Source organism: Drosophila kikkawai, chromosome 3L (genome assembly GCF_030179895.1).
Source record: "Drosophila kikkawai strain 14028-0561.14 chromosome 3L, DkikHiC1v2, whole genome shotgun sequence".
Classification (NCBI taxonomy): Eukaryota; Metazoa; Arthropoda; class Insecta; order Diptera; family Drosophilidae; genus Drosophila; species Drosophila kikkawai.
In genome coordinates, this window is record NC_091730.1 from 6,618,291 (window position 1) to 6,629,800 (window position 11,510).

General features: G+C 40.6%; 1 protein-coding gene across 1 annotated transcript; it reads right to left on the bottom strand.

Moving 5' to 3' along the window:
- Positions 1 to 61: 61 nt before the first annotated feature.
- ZnT63C (zinc transporter 63C) lies at positions 62 to 5,061 on the bottom strand. Its single transcript, XM_017165850.3, has 7 exons — positions 4,958 to 5,061; positions 3,845 to 4,031; positions 3,653 to 3,777; positions 2,275 to 2,372; positions 1,693 to 2,209; positions 1,391 to 1,625; positions 62 to 1,332 (listed from the first exon to the last, which is right to left on the bottom strand). The coding sequence occupies exons 1-7, from the start codon at positions 4,969 to 4,971 to the stop codon at positions 1,117 to 1,119; spliced, it is 1,392 nt and encodes a 463-aa protein (XP_017021339.2). The 5' UTR covers positions 4,972 to 5,061; the 3' UTR covers positions 62 to 1,116.
- Positions 5,062 to 11,510: the final 6,449 nt, after the last annotated feature.

Here is an 11,510-nt window from a genome sequence, read left to right on the forward strand (position 1 = left end):
TTGTATTTTAATCCTCTCAAATGGTTTTGAGAATCCTCCCCCTAGAAAATAGTACAACGAATTCGGGCTGATTATGTTTGGCGTTTATTTACAAACATATACAGGTGAAAGTCAATGCAGATCATAAAATAATACATGATGTTTGCATTTAATGTATATTCATTATAAAGTTCGACGCGATTTAAATTAAATAGAAACTAGTTTCTCGCTTGTTTGTGTGGTAAAAACTCTTCTCTTTACATTATAGCATTAAAGACTACTAAGAATAGGGAACTATATGCCTAACCGTACACACACAATACCGCTATGTATTTTGTAAACTGTCTTTAGTCATTCGCTAATCCATAGTTAACTATTGAATACAATAATTTATTTATTCACGTAGGTATATAAACTTTCTCAAAATGTAAAAAACGTAGTACATATGTATTCTCTGTTGGTTGGGCTCACTTATCGACTTACAACTAATGCAATTAATTAACTACAATCGAAGGGGTTTAACATACTATATATAGTATATACGAATGACATCATCATTAACTGCATGTTTTCAATTAAACTTTGTGTTCTCCGCACTATCAGATAATTTTTTCTTTGCTTTTTTTGATTCTTCAATTAAACTAGCTCAGTGGTCAGCGACTTTGCTCTTCTATCCGTTCCATGCCCTCCCCATTTATGCCTAAAATTCCACTAAGAACAAATAATGGTACAAACACTAAAACACGAACGCTGCACCAGGGCAGACCAGTCTCCAGTCTTGCAGCACGCACAATTAAAACGTTAAACTAGGCTCCTTAATTAGAGGGCCACCTCGTCACCGTTGCGGGTGCTGAGGGGTGACACCTGCTCCTGATACTGCTGCTGCTGCTGTTCGGCCAGCAACTGCAGCTCTCTTCGCCGCTGAGCCGTCACCGACAGGCCGTCCATCGCGCTGCTGGAAGCCACTGGGTTGTTGGCGCTTGGCTCGTACCTTATATCACGTATTGATGTTGCTCCTGCTGTGGCGGCTTTTGTTGTTGCTGTTGCTGCTGCTGCGGTGGCAGTGGCTGCTGCGGTTGCTGTTTTGGTCGTGGCAAAGTGTACATGTTGTGGCGCCTGCTGTTGCTGTGGCTGTTGTCAGAACGAATCGCTCCTCCCCGCTGACCCCGCCGTCGCCGCTATCGAAGTGGTTGATGCTCCTGGTGTGGTAGTGGCGGCTGCAGTTCCTCCTCCTTGGTTTCCACTGGACGCGGTGACCTCTAGCAGGGAGCCCGCCTCTACATCGCCGGCCTGGCGGGCGGCATTACGCTGTCGGCACAAATATGGCGAGTTGGTGGGCGAGGGCAGTTGGTTCTGCAATACAGAGGTTAAGAAGTGATTCTTATTAGATTATATCAAAGCCTAAGCTCACCAATTTGTTGTTGTTCTGGCAGCAGGTGGCCTTGACACAACCCTCGTCCGTGGTGGGACAGTCCAGGGCGCAGCAATCGGAGCCGCTCATGTTGATGCTGGAGGTGCCATCGGACATGTTGCAGCCCTCGATCTCGCTGAACTCCGGCTGAATGGTGGTCGAATGAATGCCCTCGTTGTGGAAGAACTCCTTGACCTTCTCCGCAATCTTCATGTACTCCGACAGATTGCGGCAACTGCAAAGAAACAAAACAAAATATGATTTAGATCAAGCTTTCTTTTGAAATTTCCATAAAAACACACCGTATATGGGCCGAGGCAATGATGCGGTCTCCCGCCAGCTGCCACACATGGAACTCGTGCACGGCCAGCACTCCGTCGACCTTCTCGAGCAGACGCTTCTGTATGGCATCTACCTGAATGTGGGTGGGCACCGTCTGCAGCAGGATCAAAGCGGATTCGCGGAGCAGCGGCCACACGGAATGCAGAATCAGTACCACCAGGACGATGGACAGGGCGGGATCCATGTAGTAGCGGTACTTCCACTCGGTCTTCCACACAACCATCGCACTGATCACCACGATAATGCTGCCCAGGGCATCGCTCAGGACGTGCAGAAAGGCGCCGCGCATATTCATCTGGCCGGGATCGTGGCTATGGCCATGGCTGGACTTTTTCGCCGCCTGCTTCTCCTTTTGCTTCTCGTAGGCGTAATCATTCTGCTCATCATCGCCCTCGTCCATGTTGGCCAGTTCGGTGAGGCGGCTGTGGTTGCGGGTGAGACCGCCACCATGCGAGTGACCATGGTGACCGCCGTGCTCTGGAATAGATATTTCACAGGTTAAAGCAGGCTGTGTTTGTACATATTAATAGGTTTAATTTTACCGTAAAGCAGGCAGAGTCCAATTACATTCACCAGCAGGCCAAGGGCTCCCACGATGACCAGCAGCTCGGGCTCGTGAATCGGTTCCTCTTCAATGAATCTGGGAAATAATTATAAATACAGGTTTAATAAGATTTTTAGAAATATATACACTAGTTAGTTTATGAATAACAATATATAATTATAAACATTTTTTTAGGAAAAGCAAAGGGTTTTTAACATTTAATATTATTATATTAAATTTAACTATAAATTTAATATTTAATATATGTTTTTAAACAAAACACTAACGTTTTTATCTTTGATTTAGTATACTTGGTATACTTTTATCAATGAGAAAGTGCTTCCCATTCCACTAACTTCTGGACATCGCACCTCAGCTTTATCAGTAAACGTTTTATTTTATGGCTTTAGAAATTATCAGTAATTGTGGCTTTAATTATGGTTAAACACACAACAAAGTTTCTGCAATTATGTCATTCATTTTTATCAGTTTCAAAAATTTAAATGAAAGATTAAGCTATCATTAATCCGATTAGAAAGTTTGAAATTGTATTATTTTTTTTCTAGAAGTTGTTTAATTAAATAACAAAAGCTGGCTTTATCCAGTAAATAAAAGAGTATCAATATCAGTAGCTATTGGCAACAGATTCTCCTCGTCAAGTTTTTGGATATATATTCGCAAAATGCGCACGGAATGCAAATGAAAACCAAGTAAATAATTCACAAAACACATGGAGATATGCGGACAGAAAGGTGGCAGTAAAACGCGAACGTATTAAGTGATTCAAGAAAATTTAAACAAATCACGTTAACACATACGCCGCGCAGCCAAGGCGAGGAGCTTATTATTGCTTACTGCTCACAGATCATCGAGCAACTGGGTTTTGGGTGTGGATCGTTGATCCGTAATTACTCTCAATACAAGGAAAGCTGCTTTTTGCTACTGATCGAAAAGATTTTGGGAAGATTAAGTCATATAAATTATTTTAATTTGAAATGAGTAGGAATTCAAATTTATGTGGGAAGACTTTTAAAGGGGCATTGTTGTTTGCAAGTAAGACAAAGGCCCTTGATTTGTTTGTTTATTAAATTAAAGTCGCAACTTCTTTGAATTGTTTACTTTCTTAAGGAATATAAAGAGATGAGTGATATTGACATTATTTTGTTTGCTGAAGTTGCATTTACTTTGAGTTCTTTGGATTCTAGGCATTGGCTTTCAGCTGATTTCTTCAAAATAATGACTAATAAGAGATTGTTTATATAAGATAAACTGCAATTTTTGAAAGAGAGATAAAAATGCTTCCCTTTCAACACAATAATGAATACTTCCTAACATTTAATGAAGATTTTCAAGATTTTATATCAAGGAACACTCACCTCTTGCACGCCTCAATGGTGATGCTGAAGCACAGGGCCACCAGGAACACAGCGTTGACCAAGGCTCCAAGAACTTCGGCTCTGGCCCAGCCAAAGGTGTTCTTTGACCACTTTTTCGGCGACATCTGTCGAGATAAGAATATTTTATAACTCTTAATCAGTTTCTTTTTATGAAGTATGACATGAACTTACCTTCACAGACAGGAAGGATATGACCAGGGCGGCAATATCGCCCAGCATGTGGAAACTGTCCGCAACCAGAGCCATGGAATTGGTCACATAGCCCACGATGATTTCCACAAAGAAAAAGAAGGCCGTCAGCCACATCATCGAGAGCAGGCGGCATTTTTTGCCCGAGTACTTGGCCATTTTGGAGAAGCTGCAAAGAGAGTATAGAGTATATTGTATAACTATTATTAAAAGTAATTAAAATAACAAATTAATAACTTAAAATACTAAAAAAAGGGCCTTCAGAGCTCCATAAAGTTAGAGAAAAGCAATACAGTGGCTAACAATATATTTAAAGAGGAAAAACAACCGAATAACGACTGTTATTTTATTGCCACCACCCATAACGATATATTCCCCCAATATATTGGCCTTTCGAAATATCAATCAAAGTTTAGCTCTCTCAGTTCATTCAACCTATATTTTATGCAGTCAACAAATAGGCTGCAATGTGCCAACCTTTGAAATTGTTATTGCCGCACAGCACACAGCACACACAGTACACACACTGAAGACACTGGGAGACGACACGCACACCCAAACAAATTACCAACAAATTGAGTTTTTCAATTGTTTTTCATTGTTGCTGCTCGAACTGTTTTCCATTTAGTTCCATTTAGCCTTTTGTGATGGCAAAAGTTTTCCCCTTCGATGGAGGGATTTAATTGAATGCTATAGCGCCGGGGGAGAAGGGATTGGAAGCTATCAAAAAACCCAGTCTAAAGCGATCGCTTAGAGGCCTAAAACTAGCACGAAAAAGAGGGGCTTGGCTATTGTTTTTTATATTTTTAAGTCTCGGTTGAGTAAACGATATGGACAGCAACAAAAAGTATCTGAAGATAAAGGTTTCCATGAATCCTCAATATTTTCCAATGGATTTTAAATTTAAAGATGATGGTAATATATCTGTTTTCTATTAATTTGTAAACATCTTTTTGGATTAACACAACCAGGCAAAAGCAAAGCAATATATCACTTAACATCGGAATTGTATATTTTTTATGATTTTAAATATCCACTCAAAGTTATCCTTAAAAAACTAATATAATTTGTAGTTCTTTGCACTATAAAACTCACGCAAAGAACTGCATTTTATCCTGGAAGACTTAGACTGGGGGCCTGGGGCTCTTCCTTGTGACTGATCGGTTTGGTCGCTACTCTAGATCGTCGTTGGACTGCCAAGCATATTCCCTCGAATCAGCACCGGTGGCAAAACGCGATGTGTAAACAAAAACACAAAACATTTTCGACTGAATCGACGACGATGGCAATGTATCGGCATCGGGGCAAAAACAAAAACGTTGCCAGGCAAAAAATGTAGAGAGGGTATTGCAGGGGAAATTGTATTAAATACAGAAGGGTGACGGTTACTGTGACGTTTTCTTTTCCCTTTCCTGCTGCTGCTGCTGTTGTGGCGACGGCCAAGAAAACAATTTGCATTTTTTTGGGTAAAAACCCCGGCATAAGCACTAAACTATTACTCGTTGGCCAAGCAACCAAGCTAAGGGTACACTAGGGAACATGACTATTAGCATTAATATTATATTAATTTATTGTTGACTGTACAATTAGACATTTAAGCTATTAAATCCAATTGATTTTATAAACATTTTTAATGTTATACTACGAAAATAAAGTATACCTAGTATTTAAGGAGTCTCTAGATCTTTGGCCTGTTACCAGGCAGGGCTCACTGTCCCGGAATCCGCATCATCTCCAGCAGCATTCCCATTCCTACTAACAATGGCAACTAACTGATTGTGTAATCTCCGCGCGTTTTGCTGTTATCGCGGCTGGCACGGCCACTCCCCCGCAGCCACCGCCATCAGCCATAAATAATGCTCGTTTTAGAACGCTCGGCACACGAGACGCCAAAAAGCGCACAACTCTTCACTTTTTTTTTTTGCATTCTTTTGGATTTTTATCGGTTTGCCCAGAATTTCCTTTCTGCGTTTTTTTTCGGTGTGTACCGTGCGCAGTAAAGCCAATAAATGTGTACTTTATTCAGAATCTGGGCAACGGACCGATCTTCTGGCCCTACCATCTCCATCTTCACTGTCGCCTGCGAACAAGCACATATGACTAAACTAGATAAACACGGCCCGATAAGCCAACGGCGGCGGGCGGCTTTATTTGGCAGCCTGTGCGCAAAAAGCAAACAATTGCTTATCGGATGAACAGAGCTGGCTGCTGGCGAAGAGTAAGGTCTGAGAGCGAATCTGAAACCTGGATGAGCACCCCGAGACACAGGAGTCATCGTTGCATACAATGTGGGTCTGCTAGACTTGTCAGCCAGCCAAATATTTACTCAGAGGCATTAACTATTTGTATATTTTTTTTATTGCCTGCCAGGCGATGGGATTTCCCTGCAGTGCATTGAGCTGGATGTTTGAGGAAAACCAGTGGTTCAATTTCACGATTCAAATACCAGTCCAGGAAATGGCAACAAGTTGTTAAACAGAATGCGAAAATATCAAATATCGTTTAAGGTTCGGCGTAGAAGGTGGTTCTGCTTGAAGAAATTTACCTTAATCAAGGGAATAGCTTAGAAAAATATGGCTATACTTTAATGCAGTCTACCTAGCCTTGTAGTTATTTCTTAAAATGTAACTAACTTGGTTAATTAAACCAATTACCGGACTAGAGGGCACTGAAGAAGGTTTACTCAGAAAATTTCTTATATATTCTTATATATCTTCAAGAGAACAATCTATTTAAACAAGTGCAGTGCTCACCAAGCGAATTAATATAATATCAACAATGAGCTATGAAAGGAAATGAATCACAACTTACATGCACAGCGAATGGGTTTCGAAAAGAATGTTTAAATAATGGCAACAACTCGGTCTCGTATTTGAACTGCTCGTATCTGTATATCGCGGGGAGACCACACTGGAAACCTCGTCCGTTCACACTCGAATAGGCACTGTTTGAATAAATTCCCGGGCCTGATTTCCCCGCCCTGCCGAGTGTACCTGGACAGTATCGCGGTAGCGAGTACCTGCTCCTCGCACATGGCAGATAGGGCCAACACTGCTGCGAGCCAACAAAGTGGTCAACTGGCGAGGCTTAAAATGTGTCACTTGCAGCTGATAGCCGGCAGCCGATAGCCACCTTCGCCCCGTTGAGCTCTTAAGCCCTCCAGGCAGCCCCATGTCCGTCCCTGTTCGATGGGCGGACGTGCTCCGCATAAACGGACCAGGTTCCAAAAACTATGGCCGGGGCTATTGATGAAATCAGTGTCTCTCTTTCACGGCTTTTAGCTGACCAAATATTATGCCCTTTAGGAATGGTTGTGTCACAGCAGCCATTTGGGAGAATGGAGAGAAAATGCAACGGCTTTTAAAGGCTGTGATTAAAGGTGATTGAAGTGTTGGAATTCATCAAGAAAATACCAAAAGATTAAGCTTAATAATAACCCTAATTTTATAACACAAAGCACTGCCTAAAGGTGTTAGTTTAAGGCATATTTTCCTAGTGTCAAAAAATAAACAAAAGCCCTTGACTTTAAACAATTCCCTTTCGATATCATTTGTAATTAAATTTAACTTGACATTGGGCACTCGGCCTTGAAGCTATAAGTACGTGATGTGCTCTACAAAAATATATATAAATATAAAACAAAATATGTTAAATCAAGCAACAAAATAGAAAAAGGAATTGAAGAGGAAATTTTCAATATTTATTCTAGATTTCCGGCTTGGCTCTGGCTCAAGGATGCACCCCAAAAGTGGGTGGTGGCAAATAGAACCGTAACTATATGGTAAATACATATATACCATATACAGTGCATTATATACTACTATTGCTCTATGAAGAGCACGTGACATGCGTGGCCTACGCAATTAATTCAGGCAATTTAACATGCAGCTCACACTCGATTGATTCAAAGTACGAATGCGATTGGGGATGGATGAGGAGGAGGAGGCGGTGGAGGTGGCTGTGGATGGGGATGTGGAGTAGCCATGTAAAACATATGCACTATCGACTGCTCGAAAACTGGGCTACAAATATTCTAGGTCAGGTGCTTTAATTGGCCTCTCCAGCTGGACGATGGTTTACTCTCCCAGAGAAAAGCGAGCTTTGTATGTGGGTTACTGAGCCAGGCGCAACCAGCATAAGCGATAAGAATTTTCGGCATGATAAGGAAAATCGATCGTTAATGTTGTACAAAAAAGTACTCGACAAACTCTTGCAGATAAGCTAAATGAATTGGGCGGGTTATTTATTGATCGGAAATGTGAAACAAGATTTATTAAGCAGGAATTGAAGTAATTTGAGATAATGCAAATCGTTAACAAGTTTTGAGTAAATTCAACTGAGGTACTAAGCACGATAATAACTGAATAACAATACGCATTAAGGTTTTTCGTGCCTAGCATTGATTTTCCTACTTATTTAGTTTATTTTATCTGTGTCAGGACAGGTCATAAATATTCAGAGATACTGATAAAGAAAGTCTCGCAAAATAGTTATAAAAAACAAATGTGGGTTGAGCTCTTTATGTATTTATATAACGATTTGCTGATATAATGGTTAGTTAGTTAAAATAAAAAAATATACCTAAACTCTATTGATTTATTTTTTTTGCGTTTAGTTAGTTACCCTTTTAGCTTCAGGGAACTTTTACATCATTCACGACATTTAAAAGCAGAATGGCAATCAAATAATTATTTTAATGGCAGAAATTGCAGTTGACCCACAAACGAGGGAGCAAACGAAAGAGAATCATTTGTTCTGTGCGACGCCAACGTGGCGACGATTAACCCGATTCGCTTTTTTCCCTTTTCTTTTCAGACCCCCGGGGAACGGAAAGGAACGGACGGAAAGCAGCCGGGAGTCCTACGGAAAAAAAGGCGTCGCAAAGAAAGGCAAAAGTAAGAGCCGGAATTGGAGGTGGGTTGGCTTTTACCGAGCACAAAAATAAAATAGGAAAAATGAAAAGAAGTGCATCTGGCTGGCAGAGGAGAGGTAAAAGCATTGCATGGATGTGTCAGCTAAAAAATACAGCCAGCAGCAATTGCCCCAATTTGCTAGGAGTGGCAGCGATAAACAAATAGCAAAATTCGCGATACTGACAAATCAAATTTCAATAGATACTACAATATATATAAATGCAACTGGGGTATGTAAAAGCCCTTGCTTTTAGAGCCAACCATGTCAAGGCCGCATATGGACACTTTCACAGAGCTTTTAATAAACTTTAAAGGTAGGAAAATATTTATAAAACAATATCATAAAACCTACTTAATTTTAATATTTTCAAAACTAATTTGTAAGACTTTTCATTGTTCTTACTTTTAAAATATGATTGTTCATATTAACTTAACTCTCTAGATTTCCATTTTACCTCCATAATTTCCCATGGAATTTGCCATATGCATGCTCACCAAATTCCCCTGGAAACCAAGTCGGCATCCGGACTACCTTTGAGATTAGAATATGCTATCGTTGGATGCGGTCTTTGTCCGTAGAGGAGGAGGCGGCTTATCTGGACCTAGCCTAACCCACTTTGGTTGCAGTCATAAATTAAAGCGACTTTATGGTCGCCATGGCAAACATAACCCAGTTGTGGCCTCTTTCTAGAGCTGCAGCCAAGGTGTTTACCCACAAATCAAATTGGCCAGAATCAAATATTAAATACTAATCAAATATTCACCAGTGAAACCAAACGAAATCAACTGAATAAACAATTGAACGTATAAATCAGAGCAGCAGAGCTGGAGCTGTGAGTTTTGTGGTTCTTTAATTTGTTTGCCACAAAATTATATTAGCACATATTGATTTTTGCTCCGCCCCAGCAGGCCCGGATATTTGCGCTGATGAACTGGGAGAACAAAAAGAGTTGGGAAGTCACTTGGGTGACCTTTAAATCGAATTATTTCAGCCACAGCGAACAGGCGACATTTTTAGTGTGATTTAATTAGGAACGAAATATGGACATACAGGCTTTACCACAACGAATATCAAATTTGAAAAATATAATAAAAAAAATGTTAATTACATATACAAGTAATGCTGGACCACGTTTTCCTAGCAAATTTTCCCCATTAACCAATTACTCTGAGTCACAACGCGTTTAGGTGGAAATTTAATGTGTATATCAACAATTCTAAATAAAAATCTCCCATAACTAAAGACATAAACCAAAAGCACGAAATATCCAAATATGTATTATTTGGATTGAAATGTGTATTTATTGTTACTGCAAATAGTAAAACAAAACAAAAAAAAAAATGCAGAAAAAGCCACAAGGCACATTCGAACATCGGCCAAAACAATAACAGTGACTCAGAGGGAACTTGAGATAAAGAATCCATACGAGAAACGATGATTAAGCCTGTCGTCGTGGGCTATATATGATAATGACGGTGGCAACGATGTGCGGAAAACCAGTTTTCAAGGGAATCACGGGAAGCGGCCATAAATCAAGTATAACAAGTCCTAGGCAAAGACCCTCGAAAGGAAGCAGCGGGATCAGATCGATTGTCAAAGTGCAGACATTATATGGAGACGCCTCTACCTGACAGGACCCGCTCAGGTCGGTGACCCAGGTGCGCGGTGGTCACCATAGCAATAACAACAGACAGGACGAGAGACATGCTTGAACAGGATTACTTAATCAGTAAATGATAAAGACTACCTGGGGACAAAGGATCTTCTTTTCAATATTATAAGAGCAAATACAGAAATATATTTTAACACCTGAATATCGACTATATTTAAATCAATTTGGTTTTCCGCATTTCAGATATGCATACATACATATTATGGAATTTTAATCAAAATTAATTTAAATTTAAAACTTACCAGAGTTTGGAGTCTGAATATAACTATTTAGGCTGCTGTTTTTTGATTGCAGAAACGCGACCCGAAGTTGCTAAAAGCGAAATAGATAACGGAATTAGGTACATTTTTATTTTGTATTCTTTTATTTATAATCAAATAAGTAAAAATATTGAATAGCAGTCTACTGAAACAACACGTGTAGCAACACTAAATCAGCATTTGCTCCGTTCACGTTAACCGACATTCACTGTATTTACAAGTGCGCTGCTCTTGTTTTGCGATAAAAGTGGAGAAAGAAGGAAAACAACGTCTGATTTTGTATCTTGCTTTGTTGTTGTTACTGCAGCGAGAGCAATGCGCCGAGCGAAATGTTAGAGGAAATGGAAACTCAAGTGGACAACGAAATGCGCAGCATGCAAAGTAATCTTCAGAAGTTGTAAGTTGTTTCACGCGCAAAATTCCTGCACCCTGTTCTTCCTCTTCCCAAGGGGGTGGCACACACACACGCGCACTCCCTATCACACGCACACACACGTTCGCGGCGAGTGGATGTGTATGCAAGTTAATTGTGCAGAGTCACAATGGAGCAGAGGAAAAGGGGCAGCGGCGCGTCTGTTCACAATGGCACGTGCACTTGTCCCGATTTCGGGGGCGGCCCTTCACTTCTCCACGTTATTTACCGAGTCGCTGCGTTGAGGGTTGCTAACTGCCGCCTGCGAAAGCGGAGCGCGGCACAGGTGATGAAACGCGGTGGACGAAAAAACGTTAATAAATCTTTCGTGTGTTCAAACAGTGTGGCCAGACGAGAATGTGGCCTTCTCGTAAAAATCTCGAAAAGGGA